General features: G+C 45.2%; 1 protein-coding gene across 2 annotated transcripts in view; it reads right to left on the reverse strand.

The window, feature by feature from the left end:
* Positions 1-765: 765 nt before the first annotated feature.
* The window catches only part of AK8 (adenylate kinase 8), a 122328-nt gene continuing 97523 nt past the window's right edge, over positions 766-25570 (reverse strand). For both annotated transcript variants that reach the window (XM_088460576.1, XM_088460569.1), the window contains 2 exons: positions 6543-6623; positions 766-3688 (listed from right to left, as the gene is read on the reverse strand). In XM_088460576.1, coding sequence (XP_088316702.1) covers positions 3433-3688; positions 6543-6623 — 337 coding nt within the window. In that variant the 3' untranslated portion in view covers positions 766-3432. The remainder of the gene's footprint in view (positions 3689-6542; positions 6624-25570) is intronic.

Genomic DNA, 25570 nt, shown 5'->3' on the forward strand with positions numbered 1-25570 from the left:
TCCAGCCATTCACCAGAGTGCAGAATGCTGTCACATGACTGAGACAATTAGGGACCCAGGAGAGTGAAGTACTTTGAGTTAGGGATGGCCATCAGTGTGGTTACTATTATGTGGTTACCAGCTATGCACTGGATGACCATCGATGGTCATCCTTGTTCTTTCAGAAATGCAATTTGTCTTTTAACTGCGCAAATAGAACTGCAGCCAGTGATAGACTCAAGGAACTCCTTACAAATTCCTTAATACAGATATGAGAAAAATAAAAAAGTCTCACTACAGTGCTGTCCACAAAAAAGAATAGTTCAGGAAAAGTTCCGTTGTACCCCCAAAACACAATGGGTTCATCCTTGTTCTTTGACTGACTGGCCGGTGGGCCAATCAGGACCTGGGGTCGGGACTTCACGGGTGTCGGGAACGGAGTTATGCTCCGTGTCAAGGCACCTTATAAAAAAACCCAAAAAACACAGTTTTGCTGTGCCATCGATGGAGGGAAACCATCTGGTTCTCCCCCATCGATGGTAAAAGCATTCAACATCGACCATAAACCATCTGATTATGAAATGTCGATGGCCATCCCTACTTTGAGTATCTGGGGTGTAATATTAGGAAGGCAGGGAGGACGCCGTGTTAGAGCTGAGCTCCGATTTCTTTCCTTACTATAGAGATTAGGGAGAGGAACATGTATAATAATAGCACCAGAGACAGAGGATCTGATTTTAATATTTAATCTCTCTTTATTGAACAAATAAAACATTACAGAAAATTGCAATATCACAGAACATAAGGTCATTTACAGTAGAATAAAAAGATAGAAAGTAAAGAAAACATTAGACAGAGAATCCAATGTCAGCAAAGAGGTGAAATCACAGAAAAATAATCAGATTTTCCTGTTTCTTATTTTTTGATAACGGAAAAAAAAACCCCAACAGCCATCAAGAAAAGAGGGAAAGGAATAACCGAGACAAGGAGCTGAATACCTACTGACCAGAATATCTCCAGTGCCAGCTAGGTGCCACCATAGGCGGGCATGGCATCTCACCCATCCGAAAGGGTCTGAATCAGAGATAGCGCCTAATGTAGTGATGTTCGCAGCCGCTCTTGCAATAGCGGTTGCGGGAATATGCAAATGCTAATCAGTCTCCCCTTTGTGCGAGAGGGGTGCGATCGGGGTGTACTAGCGCTGAGACACCCACTTTCTGTCTGCGTGGTCTGTGCATTATGTGGAGATTGTAAACACTCCAACATCAGGCACACCATGTACATTTGCAGTATTGATCATTAATCCTAAAAAGTCCCTTGAGTACTACCTCTACTTTTTATATATATAACAAATGGGAGAGAGATCAAGCACCTAATAGTGTAGTAATTAAGTAGTCCTTATTGACATTAATTAGAAATAATAAATATGTGCACCAAATAATAGCGTATCAGCAGGGGTCTCTTCCTATAATGTCTCCCCCCTGGACATTAAAACACCCTTTGCTTCATCCAACCAATGTATAACCTCAGTACAGACAGAAAGTTCCCATGGTGCAGAAAGCAAGGTAGTTAAAGGTAGGTACCCAACGCGTTTCTCCAGGTTTATATATACACTTTATTAGCAGTTATTTATATAGCACACACATATTCAGCCAAGGCACAAGGTCAGGGTAGTGGCATGGTTGTTGGCCCAACATCCAGTGCTCATCTTCCTGATCCCCCAGCTCTTGTTGGGTGACATCATGACGTCAAGTGGACAAGGGAGTGGGAGGCCGGGTGTGCCCTGTCATGGTGCTACTTAAGGGCACCAAAATCAAGACAGAAGAGTGTGGCATGCTTTGGGCATGGCCACATTATAGCTTAGCACTTTTACCTGCCTACAAAATAACCATTTTATGGCCTCCTCTGTGTGCAGCAGGGGAATACTTCCCAACGCGGCACAAATTGGGGCACTGGGACAGCTCCCTCAACTCTTCCAGGATCAGGATGGTTGGGAGGTATGCAGCAGTGGCCTAGAAAGCTTGAAAACGGGGCCTATCTGAAGGGGGCACCAGTCAGTGCAGGCCTGCCCGGAGGTTACCTAATATGTTTTATTTTCCACTGAGTGCTGGGGTCTGAGAAAGGAGGAGATAAGGAGAGGCGGAAGACTGTGGATGACCACACACCCATATGGTACACATTACTCCTCCCCTTGTAGGATACATGTAGCCTATTGCTGAAATGTACTGTATGGCGGTCACTGCGATGCTGTGTGTACTGTATGGCAGTCACTGTGATGCTGTGTGTACTGTATGGCAGTCCCTGTGATGCTGCGTTCACTGTATGGTGGTCACTGCAATGCTGTGTGTGCCGTCACTGTGATGCTGTGTGTACTGTATGGCAGTCACTGTGATGCTGTGTGTACTGTATGGCGGTCAATTAATGCTCTGATTACTGTGTGGCGGTCACTGACTTTTGGCTGTGTTGCTTTATACTGTTTTTGTAGTGTGTGTGTGTGGGGGGCTATTAATGTAGTGTCAGAGGTAATTGTTGATGTTATTGGACACAAATAATGTATTTAGATGTTGATATTTGAATTTTTGAAACGCTTGGGGCGGCAATTTTTCAACTTCGCTCCCTTATGTCAAAAGCTACTTACGCCACTGGCTATGCAGTACCATGGGTTGACATAAATATGACCGATTTACTGATTCTTATCAAAGAAAGTTACGTTCAGAGGGGAGTATCTATAATGGCTGCACCCATATAGTCTTATACTTACCTGTCCGTAGTGCTGCTCTGCAGCGCCGAGACGGCGCTTCAGAGCAGCAAAAATCACTGGGTAATGGCGACGGCCATTTTCCTGGTGACTCGCACATGCGCAGTACTGCTGCCCCCGGGAAACCAGCATGGGCGCCATTTTCCTGGAGACCGACGCATGCACAGTAGATTCTGATTAGACCTGAATCTACTGTACCCGGTGCACCACCAGAGGACCCCCACTCAGTGATGCCGCACTGAGTCTGCACACAAGCCCCCTCCTCTCTTAAAACACCCCTGCGATCAGAACTACTATTTTTAATCAACGACTGAACCCGAGACGATCTGTCTATATCCCAGCAGCTGTTACAATGTGTATGCGTTCCTTCATGAGCATTGTGCTGCTGGTGTCAGTGCTTATAACACCTTTGGCGTCATTGTGTGAGTCAATTTGACAGTAGAAAACCCGAAGCTACAATAAAATCACATCTGGAAAAAAAGAAATGTGTTTTAATTCTCGACATGACGTCAGCGCGATTAAGCTGACTGAACATCGGAGCTCCAGTAAGAGGTGACAGGTCCAGTGAGTGACGCAGGGCGAATAAACAGAAACAGAAAGTTCAAGCACCCTGAGGTAAAATATAAAAAAAACAACTTATAGAACATCACTAGCTGATCTAAGCTAACAGAGGCTGCTGTATGTACTGAGAGCGATTAGGGAGACGGCAGGTCATCGGGGACGCTCTTGGGAAGTGGTTTCACGATGCAGCTTTCAATGAACTCAAAGACCGTGTATGGGTCTTGATCTGCGTTAACGTGAAAGACGTCGCAATAAAACTCCTCCAGTTCCTCAGCGTTGGCGTGATGCATGTCTAACCTCGCCTGGACCTTCTCCTGAGAGTCCGCCGGGTTCCGCTGTAGACGCTTGTACACTTCCACTCTGGGAGCTGGCTTGTAAAGGCTGTGATACCTGCACAGTAACACACACACTTGTTTTATGGATGTGACACCCAGAACCACGCTACAAAAAATGCTCAACTCAGTAATGCAATGTGAAGGATGCAACATCATTGATCCTAAACTACGGTATCTTTAAAAGTTGATCTTTTAACATTTTAATTTTCCTATTTACAATATTCTTGAATTTACTTCCAGCATTGCCAAAATTTAAGACCAAACAGCAGCTATTCGCTTATTTCAAGTCTGGTAAAGAGTGCCTAGGGACTTCTCACGGTCGAGGCGGCCATTTTGTGTCCACAGTTCATGAGAATGCAGCCAATGTTGTTTTTTTATAATGGAAGCAGTGCTTTGTGATGCTTCAGTGATGTCATTAGTTCCAATTGAAATAATAGGCTACAATGTCATGATTACTGGTCTAGGTGCTACGTTTGCATGATACAATTAAGCGGGGACATGGCAGGGTGCAAGCCCTTGTGATCCCCTCGCAAAACGTGGCACCACATCAGCCTCCCCTAGCAGACAGGAGTTGTGGGGGGGGGGGGGGGGGCGTCCTTGGCTCCTCAGAGAGTGAGTGTGGCGCTTGGCTGTGACATCATAGCCAAGCGCCACCCTCCCAGCGTAACACTGACATAAAACAGCAGCAGCTTTACATGTAAGAAAGTGCAAGCTGCTTCGGACTTCATGTAAGTGGTGTCCGCTCAGTGTGAGGGCACGACAGTGGCCTTGCAAACAATGTGGGGGCTATATACCAAATAAAATTTGTGGGATATGCCGAAATACAAACATTTTCTTGGATATCCACAAATTTATAGTATTTACATTATCCCCTGGGTCCTGAATGTATCTAGAGGGGACCTCAGCGGAGATATCTTCTGCGATCATTCATTTTTGGATTTCTTGGCCCCTGTAGCTAACTCCATCTTTAGACGGCGTTACCCATTGTAGCTTATGGGCTACTCACAACAAAAGTTACTGGGAGAGGGACGGCAATGGCTGACCGCGCATATGTGCAGTAGCGTGATCGGCACCCAAACATCAAAGTTCCTATAGGTGCCCATGTCCCTGGATGTGTTTAATGTTACATTGCGATATTTCATTCCTTATTGCCACAATAAGAGACTAACAGAAATGATAATTATCGGATTAAAACCAATAATTAAAACTATTCCCCTGTATGAATTACATTTTGTCACTCATTCAGTGTTTTAGGGGCCCCTTACCGCCTCATGGTAGCGCTGATAGGGTCAGGGGATGACATAAGTGATATGTTGTTTATAATTTTATTCCCTGGGACAGAGGCTCCCAAACTCCGCCATTACAGTCCAGGTTTTAAGGATATTCATGTTTGAGTCCATATAGAATCACACAGGCTTTTCTGACGTTTTTCATCAAAGTGACATCCTGAAGCTCAAGTATTGGTGCTAAAAACAGTGGAAAACGCTATTTCTCTGTCACATGAATACAGGTTTCCCATGTAGACAATCATTTCAGGACTCCCACAGAGTTCAAACACATCCATGTGCAACTTCCCTAGAGATTGGGACACATTTCCGTTTGCGTTCTGGATGAGGCGTATGCTTGGCCTGATAAGCCGCTGTAATTAATGTGAGCCGTTAGGCAGTGAGGATGTATTCAGGAAGCTGACGGTCTAAATGCCGACCGCTGGCTTCCCGACTGTCTAATTCTGGCAAGGTACTAATGACAGGCATAGAAATCCCGACGCCTGTCATTAGACCTACGCTGGGAGCCCGATGTCTGGCATACCAAACGAAGGTAAGCCGGGCGCGGACAGCCGCAGGGGGGGAGGGTTAGGTTTTAGGGCTCCCGGGGGGACTTAGGGTTAGACATCCTCCCGGGAGGGTTAGGTTTAGGCTGGGTGAAGGGGGGTGTTAGGGTTAGGCACCCCCCCGGGAGACTGAGGTTTAGGCTGCGGGGAACAGGGGGGTTGGGTTTAGGCACTTGGAGGGGGGGTTAGGCACTAGGGGGGGAGGTTAGGGTTAGGCACCCCCCCGGGAGACTGAGGTTTAGGCTGCAGGGAAGAGGGGGTTAGGTTTAGGCACTAGGGGGGGGGGGGTTAGGGTTAGGCACCCCTAAAGGAGGGTTAGGGTAGGGAATTAGGTTAGCGGTACTTACCTTAATTAACGATCGGGATCTTCAAATCCCGACAGCGGAAGCCCGGCAGGGGTGAACCGCCGGCCATGCGGCCAGCGGTAATACCTACTACATCCAGGCAGTGGCGTCACAAGGGGGGGTGCGGGCTGCGTCTGGCGTCTTTTTTTTTTATGAAATAAGTCATGATATGACTAGGACACACCAGCAGACTGTGCTGATTGATCTGATATGTGACACTTGTATATATGTGTGCACCTGAGTCTGTATATGAAGCACAACGGAACTTGGAATGAAGAAAGCTGCGGCCGCTACATTGTAGCACTTCGTATACAGATACAGAGACTCATTCGCACACAGATATACAGGTGTCGTGTACTCAATTAATCAGCACAGTCTGTTGGTGTGTCCTGAGTCTCACGGGACCTGGTGCGCCGAAAGGGGCTTTTTACGGGGACTGCAGCAAAGATGTGTAAGGAGGACACATCTGTACAAAAAAATATGTTTGTTCTCCAAAACTCAATGCTGAAAATAAGTCCAGGTTCTTTTTTCCTGCTTCCCTCCCAGGCACTTGCTGAAATGAGATTGAGCACGTCAGGAGTCACAAGGCAGCTAGTGGTGTGAACGCTAATCCGGGGCTTGTCCGCAAGGCCGTACTTATGTCAGGTCTTGTATAATCTTATTATAATCAGTGCAAATGTTGTTGTGCGGATTGATGCGACTAGGCCGTCTCAAAATAATAACTGTCAACCAACCTCTCTCCGGAGACAGGATCTGTCATGCGTAAAGACAGACGCTCTATAGCAACATCGTCTGGGATATCCAGGAAGAAAACCCTACCGAGAGAGACGTGAGGAGATGGGATTAGATGAGTGAGACCTATATGCTGCAAAAACGCCACGATTCACATTACTGAGGAAATAAATAAGACAGAGGGTGAGGCAGGCGGTTATACGGGAACAAGCTCCTCTCACTGACAGCTACAGCAATAGAGACAGCAGAATCAGTTATATGTTCTAAACGGCAAAAGACAATATGAAACAAAGACACTCCATAATGTATGTATGTATGTGTGTATATATATATATATATATATATATATATTACAATATAAACATATATATATATTTATATACATATACACACACACATATATATATATTAAAAAAAGCAAAAGGCAAAAAAATATGTCAATTATAGCCTTAATTTTTCAAGAATAGTGATGGAAGTCTCGTAAATTATAACCTTATATTTGGAGAGCAGTGATGGAAGTCTCATAAATTATAACCTTATATTTGGAGAGCAGTGAGGGAAGTCTCATAAATTATTACCTTCTATTTGGAGAGCAGTGATGGAAGTCTAATAATAACCTTATATTTGGAGAGCAGTGAGGGAAGTCTCATAAATTATTACCTTCTATTTGGAGAGCAGTGATGGAAGTCTAATAATAACCTTATATTTGGAGAGCAATGATGGAAGTCTGATAAATTATAACCTTCTATTTGGAGAGCAGTGATGGAAGTCTCAAATTATTACCTTATATCTGGAGAGCAGTGATGAAAGTTTGATAAATTATAACCTTATATTTGGAGAGCAGTGATGGAAGTCTAATAATAACCTTATATTTGGAGAGCAGTGATGGAAGTCTAATAATAACCTTATATTTGGAAAGCAGTGATGGAAGTCTGATAAATTATAACCTTATATTTGGAGAGCAGTGATGGAAGTTTGATAAATTATAACCTTATATTTGGAGAGCAGTGATGGAAGTCTCATAAATTATTACCTTATATTTGGAGAGCAGTGATGGAAGTCTGATAAATTATAACCTTCTATTTGGAGAGCAGTGATGGAAATTTGATAAGGTATAATCTTATATTTGGAGAGCAGTGATGGAAGTCTGATAAATTATTACCTTATATTTGGAGAGCAGTGATGGAAGTCTCATAAATTATAACCTTATATTTGGAGAGCAGTGATGGAAGTCTGATAAATTATAACCTTATATTTGGAGAGCAGTGATGGAAATTTGATAAGGTATAATCTTATATTTGGAGAGCAGTGCTGGAAGTCTGATAAATTATTACCTTATATTTGGAGAGCAGTGATGGAAGTCTCATAAATTATAACCTTATATTTGGAGAGCAGTGATGGAAGTCTCATAAATTATAACCTTATATTTGGAGAGCAGTGATGGAAGTCTGATAAATTATAACCTTATATTTGGAGAGTAGTGATGGAAGTCTGATAAATTATAACCTTATATTTGGAGAGCAGTGAGGGAAGTCTCATAAATTATAACCTTATATTTGGAGAGTAGTGATGGAAGTCTGATAAATTATAACCTTATATTTGGAGAGCAGTGATGGAAGTCTGATAAATTATAACCTTATATTTGGAGAGCAGTGATGGAAGTCTAATAATAACCTTATATTTGGAGAGCAGTGAAGGAAGTCTCAAATTATTACCTTATATCTGGAGAGCAGTGATGAAAGTTTGATAAATTATAACCTTATATTTGGAGAGCAGTGATGGAAATATGATAAGGTATAATCTTATATTTGGAGAGCAGTGATGGAAGTCTGATAAATTATAACCTTATATTTGGAGAGCAGTGATGGAAGTCTGATAAATTATAACCTTATATTTGGAGAGCAGTGAGGGAAGTCTCATAAATTATAACCTTATATTTGGAGAGCAGTGATGGAAATCTCATAAATTATAACCTTATATTTGGAAAGCAGCGATGGAAGTCTAATAATAACCTTATATCTGGAGAGCAGTGATGGAAATTTGATAAGGTATAATCTTATATTTGGAAAGCAGTGATGGAAGTCTGATAAATTATAACCTTATATTTGGAAAGCAGTGATGGAAGTCTGATAAATTATAACCTTATATTTGGAGAGCAGTGATGGAAGTCTGATAAATTATAACCTTATATTTGGAGAGCAGTGAGGGAAGTCTCATAAATTATAACCTTATATTTGGAGAGCAGTGATGGAAGTCTCATAAATTATAACCTTATATTTGGAGAGCAGTGATGGAAGTCTGATAAATTATAACCTTATATTTGGAGAGTAGTGATGGAAGTCTGATAAATTATAACCTTATATTTGGAGAGCAGTGAGGGAAGTCTCATAAATTATAACCTTATATTTGGAGAGTAGTGATGGAAGTCTGATAAATTATAACCTTATATTTGGAGAGCAGTGATGGAAGTCTGATAAATTATAACCTTATATTTGGAGAGCAGTGATGGAAGTCTAATAATAACCTTATATTTGGAGAGCAGTGAAGGAAGTCTCAAATTATTACCTTATATCTGGAGAGCAGTGATGAAAGTTTGATAAATTATAACCTTATATTTGGAGAGCAGTGATGGAAATATGATAAGGTATAATCTTATATTTGGAGAGCAGTGATGGAAGTCTGATAAATTATAACCTTATATTTGGAGAGCAGTGATGGAAGTCTGATAAATTATAACCTTATATTTGGAGAGCAGTGAGGGAAGTCTCATAAATTATAACCTTATATTTGGAGAGCAGTGATGGAAATCTCATAAATTATAACCTTATATTTGGAAAGCAGCGATGGAAGTCTAATAATAACCTTATATCTGGAGAGCAGTGATGGAAATTTGATAAGGTATAATCTTATATTTGGAAAGCAGTGATGGAAGTCTGATAAATTATAACCTTATATTTGGAAAGCAGTGATGGAAGTCTGATAAATTATAACCTTATATTTGGAGAGCAGTGATGGAAGTCTGATAAATTATAACCTTATATTTGGAGAGCAGTGAGGGAAGTCTCATAAATTATAACCTTATATTTGGAGAGCAGTGATGGAAGTCTCATAAATTATAACCTTATATTTGGAAAGCAGCGATGGAAGTCTAATAATAACCTTATATTTGGAGAGCAGTGATGGAAGTTTGATAAATTATAACGTTATATTTGTAGAGCAGTGATGGAAATTTGATAAATTATAACCTTATATTTGGAAAGCAGTGATGGAAGTCTCATAAATTATAACCTTATATTTGGAGAGCAGCGATGCAAGTCTCATAAATTATAACCTTATATTTGGAAAGCAGTGATGGAAGTCTCATAAATTATAACCTTATATTTGGAGAGTAGTGATGGAAGTCTCATAAATTATAACCTTATATTTGGAGAGCAGTGATGGAAGTCTCATAAATTATAACCTTATATTTGGAGAGCAGTGATGGAAATTTGATAAATGATAACCTTATATTTGGAGAGTAATGATGGAAGTCTCATAAATGATAACCTTATATTTGGAGAGCAGTGATGGAAATCTCATAAATTCTAACCTTATATTTGGAAAGTAGTGATGGAAGTCTGATAAATTATAACCTTATATTTGGAGAGCAGTGATGGAAATCTCAAATTCTAACCTTATATTTGGAGAGTAGTGATGGAAGTTTGATAAATTATAACCTTATATTTGGAGAGCAATATTCCCATTGTATAACCTCACAGATAACAATATAAGTGCACAAAATCAAATGTGGGCACCACTGTTGTGCACAGACAACAAAAAACGTAATAAATTAATTTGCAAGAGTTTACTTTTACAGATGTGAACATGTCACCGTTGATATCACTATTTACGGAGAGTCCTAAGTCGGTAATCATAGACAATACATGCGGCAAATGTTGCAGATGCCGATGGCAAACGCAGAATTTCTAGAGGGGGGGGAAAGGGGGGTTCCAAATGCTTGATTTTAAAGCAAGTGTGGCCAGTCCATGAAGAGGGCATAATCAGCTCTTATCCAGCTATAATATATATGTCATACCAAAGTATGTAATAATTCCGACATATACAGGACCAGCGATCACAGTGAGCCATTATATGCGGCAGTAGGGCCATCCTGCCTGAGCTGAATGTGTTTATTTCAGATGTGGGCAGGGCTGCTATCAGAAATTGTGAGGCCCGGTACTGGCAAAATAATAGGCAGGGCCCCCCTCCCCCCCAGGATGGATGAAGCAGAGGTGTGGGAATGGGACATCAATTTTTGCATAATTAAAAACTGCTATAAAAAAATCACACACATAAAACCAAAATCTCTCTCTCTCGTACACAGATGGCGAGAAGCAGGCAGCCAGACGGACAGCAGCAGACGCTGGAGCTGGGCTTAAGGTAAGTATTGTATTTTTTTCTTAGAGGCACTACCACTTGGGGCACTACTATAGGGGACATTACTACTGGGGGCACTACTATAGGGGACATTACCACTTGGGGCACTACTATAGGGGACATTACTACTGGGGGCACTACTATAGGGGACATTACCACTTGGGGCACTACTATAGGGGACATTACTACTGGGGGCACTACTATAGGGGACATTACCACTTGGGGCACTACTATAGGGGACATTACTACTGGGGGCACTACTATAGGGGACATTACCACTTGGGGCACTACTATAGGGGACATTACCACTTGGGGCACTACTATAGGGGACAATACTACTGGGGGCACTACTATAGGGACATTACCACTTGGGGCACTACTATAGGGGACATTACCACTTGGGGCACTACTATAGGGGACATTACTACTGGGGGCACTACTATAGGGGACATTACCACTTGGGGCACTACTATAGGGGACATTACTACTGGGGGCACTACTGTAGGGGACATTACCACTTGTGACACTACTATAGGGGGCATTACTACTGGAGGCACTACTACTGGAGGCATTACTACTGTGGGCACTACTACTGGAGGCATTACTACTGTGGGCACAACAACTGGGGGCACTACTACAAGGGGCACTACTACTGGGTTCATTACTAATGGTGGCACTGCTAATAGGTGCATTACTACTCGTGGCACTACTAATGGGGGCATTACTACTGGGGGCACAACTACTAGGGCCAGCTTCCGGACCGGCAGCCAATCAGGAGCCCCCGCTACGGCCGTTCCTGATTGACTGCCATTCCGCGGTGTCAGGCTGGCTTGCGGCCGCACTGCTTGTATCTTCGTCCCTGCCATCACTTGCTGCTGCTGCTGCAGCTGCGCTGCTACCCGGGCCCCCCTCTCTATCCCCTCCCACCGGGCCCAGTACTCGAGGCCCGGTGGTCCCCCCCTGATGGCGGCCCTGGATGTGGGCTCTATTCCACAGCATTTGAGCAAGTTTGGGAATCTGAGGATGGGGGGGAACGCAGGATTTTGAAAGGGTGGTTTCCAAATAAATGGTTACAGAACCAATGACAAAAAAGTCTAACCAGAATAACCCTGCAACATACACTTTATTGTCTACTTCTAGTGTTTTCATATAAATAACAATAAAAAATCTAAATAACAAGGTATCTGGGCATAAGACTTGCTTATGCACAATGTGTACCAGTACGTACGAACAAAGTGTAAACTACCAGTGCAATTACGCGACACAGTAGTCCCTTCTCCATGGTCTGACACATAGTGCCCCTTTTACACAATGCCCACAGTGGTAGTGCCCCTTATACAATGCCCACAGCAGTGGTGCCCCTTACACAATGCCCCCAGTAGCAGTGCCCCTTGTGCAGTGCCCACAGTAGCTGTGCCCTTTATGCAGTGCCACCTATGCAATGCCAGCAGTAGTAATGCACACATTAGTAGTGCCCATTAATATTGCCCCCTGTAGTAATGTCCCTAGTAGTTGTGCCCCCAGTAGTAATAGCCCCATTAGTAGTGCCCGCAGTGGTAATGCCCCCAGTAGTAATGCCCCCAGTAGTAATGCACCTATTAGTAGTGCCGCCATTAGTAATGAACCCAGTAGTAGTGCTCTTTGTAGTAGTTGCCCCAATAGTAATGCCCCCAGTAGTTGTGCCCACAGTAGTAATGCCTCCAGTAGTATCGCCCCCTATAGTAGTGCCCCCAGTAGTAATGTCCCCTATAGTAGTGCCCCCAGTGGTAATGCCTCTAAAGAAAAAATACAATACTTACCTTTAGCCCAGCTCCAGCGTCTGCTGCTGTCCGTCTGGCCGCCTGCTCCTTGGATCTATGGCAGACACGTCAGTCTCTCCCATAGCACACTGCAGGAGCCGGAAGCCGGAGCTCAGGAGCGAGCTCCAGCCTCCAGCTGCTGCTGCGGGTAACAAAATCTCAGCGGGAACACGGCAAATGAAGCCTCCCTGCTGCGGCTGGTGCGGGTAGATGAAGCAACAGGCAGGGGGGATTTCTAGGTACTCGGAACCCTCCCTGCATGCGCGTATGGGGAGTGGGCAGAAAAAGAACCTTGCACTGAACTGCACATTAGCTTTGTCTCCTTATGTACTGGATAGTGTATTATTTACACAGTATTAATAATTATCCCTATAGATGGTCTAGATCAGTGTACCCCTAACAGTGCATGTTTTCCAGATCTCCTAGTTGGTGCACAAGTATATTCATTACTGGCTGAGACATTTTAAAAGATCAACAGGTGGTGCTAATCATTTCATTTGTGACACTGAGGGGATCTTAAAAACATGCAACTTTTGTATTATATGCTGTTTCTATTGTGGTCATCATGGTGTGGGCTACGGAGGGGGGGGGTTTCCTGGCAATCAGAAACCCCCCTGTGTTTTCCTATGGACGCCATGGAATGTAAGACGCCTTGCAAATCCTAGCATCTGTGTACAAACTAGCATCGGGCGCAGATCCTTGGCTAATCATACTTAACGCTATGGTTGCGCAGAATGATCGCGTGTACCGAAGCGCTGGATCCACTTTCACTGCGTGCAGAACGCAGATGCAGGCTGTGAAATGACCCGAAAATGGTCGCGACACACCTTAGTTCTTTGCCGCCACTCGACGTTACCTCCCCCAAACGCTCCCTGACTGTCCATCCCACTAAATAATCATTGTGAGCGACTACTGTAACGTACCTTGACGCAAGTGCCGTGTGACTAATGCCGGGTACACATTGGGCCTGATTCAGCAAGGAACGCACGCTAGCAGAAGCATGCACCCACCCGCTGCGAGAATATGCTAATCAATGCGTACGCATGGAGACCCCAGCACAAGTTGCAGACGCCCAGCCTCATACTAAGCCGCCCATCTCCCTTTACTCACAGCCTGATCAGCACGCAAGATAGCGTAAACATCGGTAACATCGAGGACCATCGGACCCATACGCACAATAGTGGTTGACCTGACCTGGCGCAGGAATTTGGCCGCTGCCTGTGTACAGCTTTCGGTATGGCTATGTATGCCGCCGCACTGCCTTAATTATGCACGCCCCTATAACGGCGTTATAACGCCTGCGTTCACGTGACCACCCCCTGTCACCACCCACAAACGGCACTTCCTGTCAATCAATATCGGAGGGGTCTGCGTACACACTGCGTGTAGCCGGTGTACTCTAACCCGATCGCACTGGCTAGTTCGCGCATGCGCAGTGCAAAAAACATCAGCCGAGTGCGTGCGTTCTCTCCTGTGCGTTTCTTGCTGAATCAGGCCGGCCGAGCGATGTACGATCTGACGGCCCGACATATACCGCGGGTACACAATAGTACGATGTCATGAACGACGGAATGATCTTATGTTCCGTCCTTCATTACCTGCAACGGGGCCGCATGCGATATCACCCAGTTTGATGTGCGGCACAGCCGACCGGACAACACTGCATGCGACCGCGGCATCGCGCATATTGGCCGTACGCACTGAGCGACGCAGCAGATATGTCGTTCCGAGTCGACCGGAAACTACATATGGTGTCGACGTCGTCTCAGTGTGTACCCAGCTTTAGACGCATGCACAGATTGCTCATAGTCGCTCACATGCGTAGCCATCGGAATAGCGTACATCTCTGAATCAGGCCCAATGAGGTTATGGGGGGAGATGCGCTAAGCCTTGGAAAAAGAGAAAGTGGAGAGAGATAAATTACCAATCACTCCGCTGCTGTCACTTTACAGGCTGTGTTTGAAAAATTACAGTTAGGAGCTGATTGGTTGGTACTTTATCTCCATATCTCTCTGCAAGGCTTAGCACATCTACCCCTAAATCTGAGTCGCACGCAGCGCCTTCGGTGGTTGCATTTTTTGCCGGGCACACGTCTGCAACTTTATGCAAATGCCGCTACAGGGCCTTCCCTGGTGCACCTCCGTGCGACTGAAGAGAAATTCTGAGACTCCGCCGCGCGTCTCAATCGTAACTGCGACTCTGCGCACGGATGTGGGCACATGTGCAGAAGATAGAAAAATCGCTCAACTGCGTCCAACAGCCCTTAAAGTGTCCATGTGTAGGACAAAATCTAATTACCATGGGCTTGGTCTAGGACCAGCATGATACATAACATAAGGAGACATCATAGTTTCAGAATAAACATTACAACATAGTGATAGGAGTATGCTCTTGGAGGCCATTCACTATTACCTTATAGAGCTGGTAAGCAGAGGAAGAAATAATTGCAGCCTCGGGACAGGTATCTCATTTGGATTGCATTACCTTAATATTCCTGGTAACGGTCAGTGGTTCTATGATTGCAAATGGCCTGCTCACACATTATAGGCAGTACTGTCTCTGGCTGTAGTGGCCAACTCATACGGACTGCGGAGGATGGGAGCTGTAGTTCCGCAATAGCCCAAGCAAGACAATATTGCCTGTACAAATTATTATGAAAGTATTATAATCCTATATGAGTGGATTGGGCAAAACTTTGCCCCAGGGAGCCTGTTCTGGGCATTCCACTGGATGGATTTGGATGGAAACTTCTCAGAGGGGTGGCAATTGCTCTGGTATGCCTAATGGAGTGGTTGGGGGCCTTGTCGGACCTCAGGGCAGAGTGCGCCGGGCAGAAAATTGACCCAGGGAGCCTGTTCTGGGCATTCCACTGGATGGATTTGGATGGAAACTTCTCATAGGGGTGGCAATTGCTCTGGGATTCCTAATGGAGTGGTTGGGGTCCTTGTCGAACCTCAGGGCAGAGTGCGCCGGGCAGAAAATTGACCCAGGGAGCCTGTTCTGGGCATCCACTGGATGAATTTGGACGACATCACATAATAAAACTTAATAACTTCAAGTTTGAAACCCGGGCAAAGCCGGGTACTTTAGCTAGTAGAGATTATTTAGTTATTCATCCAAGTGCGCAAGTGGAGCTTACAGTCGATATTCTCTAACATATGCACACACACTAACGCCTACCAGTACGCTTTTGGACCATGGAGATAAACTGAAACCCACTTGTACATGATGAGAGCATAATCAGTACCCTGAGCGATACAATGCTAACCACTGAACAACCATGCCAAACAATGTTTACAGACCACACACGTTAATCAACCCATGTCACGAAAATCCGGCACCACATAAATCACCTCAAACGCTGCCCAAATTTTTAATTTTCTCCGTCTGACATCTTTTTCCCGTCACTTCTGACGTCTCATTTAAACGACGCGAGCTGGCTAAATAGCATTTTGCAAAATATATTTTCCGTTTAACTGCCAAGGCTTCATCCATTAACCACTGCATCAGGATTCCCGAAAAAGTCCCCAGGATAGAGGGGAATCGTCTCAACAATCAAGTGTGTAAATGTGATTATTTATTATTTTATTTTTTTAAAGTAAAAAGGACCCTGAATATTTTATGCATGTTTGTCACAAAACAGAAATAATAACGACTATACTGAGCTATTAGAATTAATATTTATGCTCCTTATCATGAAATATTCATGGGGACAGAGTGTGTGGGAAGGGGGGGGGGAGGTGGAGGTAGTGGAGGTGGTAGAACGAGGAGGGGAGGGTGATATAACGAGATTTAATATACATTGGGCTCTGTTTACTGGCTGGCTTGATGTTTAAAGATAGTTTGACAAGACTCGGTAGGAATCTGTCAGTCAGCCTTTGAATGGGGAGGGGGGGTGCCTGCTACTGGTGACAGCCTAAAGATTGAGTTTCCGACACAGATGTAAAATAATAATAATAATAAAATATAAAAAAAACCCTTAAAGGGCACTCCTTCTCGCGGCGTCTTCTCCCATATTTTCTAGCCTGAGGCTCACTCTTCCCATCTCCCCTTCCATCAGCTGAAATTAAAGAATTAATGAGCAAGATATAGACTTTACAGCGGGCCCTAGGAATGTTTACGAGTTATTAAATTATAATGCGGGCGGCTGTATAATTTATCAGCCAATTAAAGGAAGTGTTAGTTGATTTGATGGAATGAGGACCTACAAAATGCATTTAACTAATAGAGAACCGCAGGCTCCCTCCCGATCGGCTCGAAGCTTCTTGGATTACGCTGCTAATTGCCTGGCTTTATGGGGCTGTCACCGATAGCCATGCATATTTTATTGTTCTCAAATACTTCAATTGTGTGTGTGCGTGTTGCTGCTGTAATATGTAGAAGCCCAGCCAAACTTTGGTGTAGTTAAAGAGCTCTTTGCACAGAAGGCTGCGTGCTCTGGGGCAGGAGGGGGGGGCTCTGAGGGAATGCGACGTACCCAATCCCCCTCCCTTTATTAAACTGGAGGGGTAACACGAAGCCTCAGTGTTAAATGTCACTCTGCAATTACATGATTAAAAGGTACTAGCATACGACAGTCTTTTGTTTTACATCTAGCTGACACTCATTGCGGATGATGACTTCACAGGGTGTGCGGGGGGACGTTTAGTTTTTAGAGAAACTAAATTATTAACCCGTAGGGAGGATGCGTTCAAATGAAATTACAGCAGCAATTTCGCAGCAGTATATTAAGCCCCAAATACGCTTCGCATTATATGAAACTAATTAAATTCATGAATACATATTTAACATGTTACAGCTCATATATTTGACATAAGTTCGGGGACAAAGTTGTTGTTTTTTTCTTTAGTAGGCTGAGAGCTGGCAGCCTGGCACTGGTCGCATACTAAGGCCGTGCCAGGCGTCTTCCCAAGGCACCCCACTAGCTGGAAACAGATGCCAATGTGTTGCATGGTGCTGCCCCCTTGCACCCTGCGTGGTGGTACCAATCACGCTCCCCTCATATATGAGTAATGGGGAGGTGCAGGCAGTGAAAATAATTATATCATGGGAGGCTGAGATTTACAGGGCATGGGCACCGTACGCTTCCCAGTTATTCTAAGTTATCTTCATCAGTGTGTATTACCAATGCCCTACAGCAGCGGTTCTCAAACTCGGTCCTCAGGACCCCACACAGGTCACGTTTTCCAGGTCACCCAGCAGGTGCACAGGTGTAGTCATTACTCACTGACACATTTTAAAAGATCCACAGGTGAAGCTAATTATCTCACTTGCGATTCTGTGAGGAGACCTGGAAAACATGCATTGTTCGGGGTCCTGAGGACCGAGTTTGAGAACCTGTGTCTTACAGCAAGTGCAAAACATACCCCTCCTGACAGGACTGCATGAACTCTCTCCCTCTCACACTCTTCACCTCTCTACAAATCTTCAAACGGGCTCTCAAGACCCACTACTTCATCAAGGCCTTCCAGCTCTCATCCTAACCCACCTCATGCTCTTTCCTCCCTATCTACCCCTTCTGTGTCACGCCTGTCTGTCTGCCCTTCCCCTTTAGAATGTAAGTTCTCACGAGCAGGGACCTCTTCCCTCATGTGCTTCTCTTTACATTTTCTTCTCCTCCTTACTCCCCATAAGGGCACCTAACACCCGACTGCCAACTCCGGGCTGCTTATTGTGAGTGCTTTAATCGCTATTGCAGCAATGTATATAAATCGTGTCCTTGTCCTGCACTATAATGTACTGTAAGTTACTTGTTTCTTGTTCACTTATTAGCTCTATGTACTATGTAAGGCGCTGCGGAACTCTTGTGGTGCCATATAAATAAAGGAGGATAATAATAATAAATAAGAAAGTGATAAGGTACCAGCCAATCAGCTCCCAACTGTCATTTTTCAAACACAGCCTGTGAGATGACAGTTGGGAGCTGATTGGCTGGTACCTTATCACTTTTCACTCTGTCTCCTAACACTTCTTAGTAAATAGACCCCTTAGGCTGCAATGACAGGAGCCATCTTTTTCGCTAAAATAAAGCCTTCTGAATACGTTGCTTCCATCTGCACAACCTTCACCGGACTCTCAGCAGTACAGAGACCAGGGGAAGTAACACAAGATGGTAAGTTTGTCTAGGATGCCCTGAGGACATTGTCCATTGTCTGATGAAAAAAACAGCTTCTTATTCTACAGCATAAAAAGTTTGGATCTCTTTAGTAGCTCTTATAAATAAGCCAATACACCTGGCAGGACAGATCTTTCTTATACGTATCAGGCTACAACGGTGATCTGATCTGCAGAAATGCGCATCGGAAAACGAGACCGGTTTGCATTAGCATAAGATTGACAAGGAGCTGCCAGCATCCTTTGGCCTATTCACAAACAGCTGCTAACCCCGGCCAGGAGTAAAACTAGATTAGAAACGCAACCTTCCCTTTATAATTAATTACAGCCCACAATTAGCACCGTTATCTCAGTTTTCATTTAGAGCAAGGAAAAAAAGGAAGGACGGGGGGGACTAGAAGGAGCATTTATAGAGAGCTCTGACACTGCGAGTAACTAGATAGCCGTTAATTAATAAAACTGTCAGGTGAATGGTCTCGTCTCAAGTCATCATTATCCGCTCCGTAATGAAATCTCACTATCTGTAGCAGCATCCGCCCCGGAGCTACCGAGTCAATTACCTTAATGCTATGCAAATGAGACGGCTCCCCTCGTTATTAGCTTAAAGCCCGCAATCGTTAATAGTATAATTGGGCCTTCAACAGGGTAATTAGACATGACTTTTTCCATTAGTCTTACAAGGCTAATTATTGTTGATGGGAGCGAGGGGACGATACCCTGGTGCAGTGTACAGAGAGGGGCAGCTGGCTACGGAAAATAGAGACACAGCCGCGAGGTTGAGATCACGAGACAGGTGGGATTATATACAGCGGCCCCCTTGAAATTTAAATGACCTGGCTCCTTACGCAAAGTGGAGGCAGCCACATTGCGGGATAAATAAAACGTTGAAGAGAATTCAGCCAATCAATTCACGCCAATCCATGACATGTCTTAGGAGGTGCAGATTGCCGCTTCCGCTGTGCTGACCTTAGCTTAAAAAATAAAACCAAAAACAAAAACTTTTGTTTTTAAATGGTAAATTTATAGAGCAAACCGGATGTGACACGCAAAGCGCCTTGGTTTGTCACGGTTGTGCTCATATAGCGCACCTAGGGGGTGCACACTCTTCCCGGGAGTACTGCAACGAGGTTTGAGGCAGTAGAGGCACACTAGGTCAGTGTTGGCTAACCTTGACACTCCAGCTGTTGTGGAACTATATATCCCAGCATGCCCTGCCACAGTTTTAGCATGCCCTAATAGCAAAACTGTAGCAGTGCATGCTGGGTTATGTAGTTCCATAACAGCTGGAGTGTCAAGGTTCGCCAACACTGCACTAGATTGTAAGCTTGCGAGCAGGGCCTTCCTACCTATATATCTGTTTGTTATTACCCAGTTTTGTTCTGTTAATGTTCCAATTGTAAAGCGCAACGGAATATGCTGCGCTATATAAAAAACTGTTAATAATTAATAATAACTAGCGGTGATTCAGTAGTGAACGGAATTGTTTAGCGACTTGCTTCTGTCCTTGCAAATATGCAAATGCAGCAAGAGGTGTCTGGTTGGATAACCATCGTGACCAATGGTGCACGGCGCCATTCAGCTGAGTAAACCTCAGCGTACTCAGGCTGGCCGGATTGTGAGGCCAGAAAACAGCATCCGTGGAATCAGCACCTGGCCTTGCCACTCCCGGAAAACGGAGCCAACACGCTCTGCACTGCTGCTCCTTCAATGCCTCTGCCTGCCAATCAGGCAGGGGCCGAGGGCCCGATTCAGACCCGCTCGCTAGGCTGCGTTCGCACGCAGCCTGCCAATGTTTGCAATCTGCGCATGCGTATATGTTGCAGCACGCGTGCTCGAACTAGCCCATGCGATCAGGAAGCATTCGCTCGCAGCGCATAGACTCCTCGCTAGAATGAGTGACAGGAAGAGCCGTTCGTGGGTGGTGACTGGGGATGGTCTATGGGAACGGGGGTGTGGTGGTGCGAACGCAGGCGTGTCTGAGCGTCTTAACGCCGTTTCAGAAGCGTGCATAATGAAGACGCAGCGTCACTCATAATACACCTCACATGGCTGAATTACACACAGCAGCACTCACAGCGCTTGCAGTAGGGTATGGTCAGCTACAAGTGCTGCGCACGGGTCCGATATTACTCGATGTTACCGGTTGTTGCATACACTTCCTGGAGATGACGTGGGATAGTGGGCGCCTTAAGACAGGCTGGTGGGCATCTAGATACACACCGCGATCGCACGCCAAGACATAGTGAATGTGCTAATGCCTTGCCGTGCGATCGCGGGATTTGCATACTTTGGCTGCGTGCAAACGCATCTAGCGAGTGGGTCTGAATCATGCCAAGTGCGATGACGCAGGACCCATTCTGCATATGAAAAGAACGGGTCCTGCGCACATGCAGATTCACGATAATCGGCAATCTGCGTTCAGCATTGCACTAGTGTGCACTGCTCAATCAGCCCCACTGTTCAAAAATGAAAACATCCCTTCAAAAGTCCAACCTCCCACCACTTTATAATCACCCCCCTTCCACCAAATAGAACATTCCCACCACTTTATAATCACCCCCCCTTCCACCAAATAGAACATTCCCACCACTTTATAATCACCCCCCCCTCCACCAAATAGAACATTCCCACCACTTTATAGTCACCCCCCTTCCACCAAATAGAACATTCCCACCACTTTATAATCACCCCCCCCTTCCACCAAATAGAACATTCCCACCACTTTATAATCACCCCCCCCTTCCACCAAATAGAACATTCCCACCACTTTACAATCACCCCCCTTCCACCAAATAGAACATTCCCACCACTTTATAATCACCCCCCCCTTCCACCAAATAGAACATTCCCACCACTTTATAATCACCCCCCCCCCTTCCACCAAATAGAACATTCCCACCACTTTATAATCACCCCCCTTCCACCAAATAGAACATTCCCACCACTTTATAATCACCCCCCCTTCCACCAAATAGAACATTCCCACCACTTTATAATCACCCCCCTTCCACCAAATAGAACATTCCCACCACTGCTCTTTTTAGTCACTTTTATGGCTTAAATGGATCATGATAGAGGACACTCAGAATGTTTTTAGTAAAGGGATGGACATTAAGGGCCGAATTCAATTAGGAGCGAGAAGTCAGCTGCCGAACTTTCCGCCGTCATTGGAGGTTTTGCCGGCGAAAACTTATCGTGCGTGCACATCCCCGCGTGTCCCCGGATTCAATTGCGAAAACGGGATCCTGAAAAATCTAATTAGGCGAAAAGTCCTGTCGTTTTTGTGGAAATCAGCCGGATATCCCCCCTAAAGATGCTTAGACATGGGGGTTCACTGTGTACCCCTAGCTCTGCAAAAGGTATTTGGGGTTTTTAAATGGTCTCAATAGGAGCTATTTAGCGTCTTTGAGCAAGTGGTGAAGAATAGCATTTTGATATTTTTTTTTGAGAATAATAATTAGCCTCATCAAATTTCGCGTACATGAAAATGGGTGCAAGCATAGTTCCAAATCACTAAAGTCAAGCTTTAAAGTGCACCACAAAACGCACCTTCAGCAAGCTCCTGCAATTCAAAGAAAAACTCCCCCATACTTGCAGACCCCCCCCCCCAAAGGCTATTTAGCTAGTTTTTGAAGTTGTACCCCCACCTTGAAACTTTTTGCCCACTTTTTCAAAGTGCTTTTTTTGGGGGTGGTTTTAGCGTTTTTGATGCAGTTAGCATCAAGGGGGGTGTACAAAGGGTGCAGAGTGTTTTCCCCAACTCTGCACCCCAAAACCCCAAAACTGTACTTTTTTCTGCCGGGTATTCATAGGCAAAACTTTTTCGCCTATTACATTGCATTGCGTTATCGCACCGGCGAAAAGACGCTAAAATTGACTACGCTAAAATTGACAACTAAGTTAAATTGGTGAAAATGATGTCATCGGCTATTTTTTTTTCCGCCGAAAACGGGTTTTCGCATCCTAGTTGAATACGGCCCTAAACATCAATGTATAAAAAAACACTGAAGTCCGTGATGCGATTTAGGACGATTTTTGCATCGATGTTGGTATCGATCTTTTACAGACCCAGCTGCTTATTTCCCAGATCTACTCGTATTGTGCGTATCCCTCCTCCCCAGTAATTAGGCCATAACATGCAGCACGTCCAAGCTTCCTTGCCCTGGCACCATCCCTGGTGTGCCCCGCAGCACTTCAGGGGTTAATGGCGAAACAATGGGGCAACTCCCAAACATCCGACTACTGCTGGCTGCGTTTACCCAAGACACATCCTGTGAACAAAATGTAAATTTAAATTTTTTTGGGAAATGATGCTCCCCGCTCTATGAGCGGCTGACGGGAAACCGGCGGTCGGCATTTCGACCGTCGGATTCCTGACTGCATCCAATGCCAAGGTAACAATTCTGCATTGATGCGGAATATCGAAACAGGGGATTTGATTATCCATCTCTACTCCGACGAATCCCTCATGTGCGATCCGTGAACTGGGACACGGTGTGTGCCCGTGGCACAATGTGGGTTGGTCGTGCCCCATTAGGGGTGTGTATATGTCACAACCAGGGGGCAGGGCACGCCTGGTGCTGAGAAGGCCTCCCCTCCAAATGCACTTGCAATGGGTTTGTAGCTGTGGGTGAGTAATCAGAAATGGATTCTGGAGGACAGTCAGTGTTGAGATGGGCAGAATAGTGCGTTGGATGCGGATATATTATGCACTGAGTTACTATAGACATCCTGTAGCCTCTGGGCTATTTCTCTTGAGAGCGGCTATGTTGAATATCAAGTCATCTGGCGTCTTATATAATATATGAATGTATATACACACATACAAATAAACACACTGTTTGGAGATACATATATTGTTTATGTCGTGGCAATGTTTCCTTGGGGCACAGAATACTAAGGGGTTTTTTTTATTGACTCAAACAAGAGATTTTTTTTTGTTTGACTTGGGGCAAATGACGGTTACTGGCCCAGATTTTATGTGCTCAGAATGCCGATGAATAAAGGGGCCTCAGCGACTCTGCCGTCACCTGAAGACCATTTATGTTACTGTTACTGGGCGTGATTCAGCAAGGAACGCAGTTGCTTATACGCACGCAGTCGGTCGATTAATTCGCACTGCGTGTGCGCGAGCCAGATGCTGCGCAGACCCATGGCAGAGTGATTGACAGGAAGTGCCGTTTGTGGGTGGTGACGGGGGAGGAGGGGAATCGGGCGAACGCAGGCTTCCCAGTGCGTTTCAATGGTGTTGCACAGGCGTGCATAAATTAGCCACTGCGATACCAGAGGCCGTCTGAGGCGTGCGCTGAAGTGAGCAATTCCTGAGTAAGGTCTGGGCTTCATTAACTGTCCGATGTTACCGATTGTTTCTCTACATTGGCCAAGTCTACGGATGTGAGTAATGGGAAGTGGGCGTCCTTATGTCAGGCTGCGTTCGCAATGCGAATGCAAACATTTACATATCACCGCACCGTTGCGTGCGTATAAGCAGAATAGCGATCCGTAGTGGATCAGGCCCTGAGAACGGAAGAAGTGAGATAACTGATGTCTCGCTCAATGCGGTTCCTGCATCAAATGTACCTGGAGGTGTCAATGTCACCATATGGAAAGTATAGGACAAAGGGCCTTATTCAGAGATGTGCGCAATGCTGATGGTTAGCGCAGTTTAGCGATGATCATGATCTGCGCATGCGTCACGTTTCATTACCGCTGTAGCTCACAGTGAGGATTGACAGACAAGGACTGTTTGTGGGTGGCAATGGGGTGGGGGGCAATTCAAGGCAGGCACCCCCATAATTGTGCATTCACCCGCTAACCCCAGAGCACCCCCATAATTGTGCACTCACCCGCTAACCCCAGAGCACCCCCATAATTGTGCATTCACCCGCTAACTCCTGAGCACCCCGATAATTGTGCATTCACCCGCTAACCCCAGAGCACCCCCATAATTGTGCATTCACCCGCTAACCCCGAAGCACCCCCATAAATGTGCACTTACCTGCTAACTCCAGAGCACCACCCATAAATGTGCACTCACCCGCTAACCCCGAAGCACCCCCATAAATGTGCACTCACCCGCTAACTCCAAAGCACCCCCATAATTGTGCACTTACCTGCTAACTCCAGAGCACCCCCATAAATGTGCACTCACCCGCTAACTCCAAAGCACCCCCATAATTGTGCACTTACCTGCTAACTCCAGAGCACCCCATAAATGTGCACTTACCTGCTAACTCCAGTGCACCCCCATAAATGTGCACTCACCCGCTAACTCCGGAGCACCCCTTAAATGTGCACTCACCCGCTAACTCCGGAGCACCCCCATAAATGTGCACTTACCTGCTAACTCCAGAGCACCACCCATAAATGTGCACTTATCCGCTAGCTCCGAAGCAACCCCATAATTGTGCACTCACCTGCTAACTCCAGAGCATCCCCAAAAATGTGCACTCGCCTAACTCTGGAGCACCCCCATAAATGTGCACTCACCTGCTAACTCCAGAGCACCCCCATAAAGGTGCACTTACCTGCTAACTCCAAAGCACCCCCATAAAGGTGCACTTACCTGCTAACTCCAAAGCACCCCCATAAAGGTGCACTTACCTGCTAACTCCAAAGCACCCCCATAAAGGTGCACTTACCTGCTAACTCCAAAGCACCCCCATAAAAGAGGCTACAACTGTCGCAGAAGCACACAACTC

Source organism: Taudactylus pleione, unplaced genomic scaffold (genome assembly GCF_031769625.1).
Source record: "Taudactylus pleione unplaced genomic scaffold, aTauple2 ptg000003l, whole genome shotgun sequence".
Classification (NCBI taxonomy): Eukaryota; Metazoa; Chordata; class Amphibia; order Anura; family Myobatrachidae; genus Taudactylus; species Taudactylus pleione.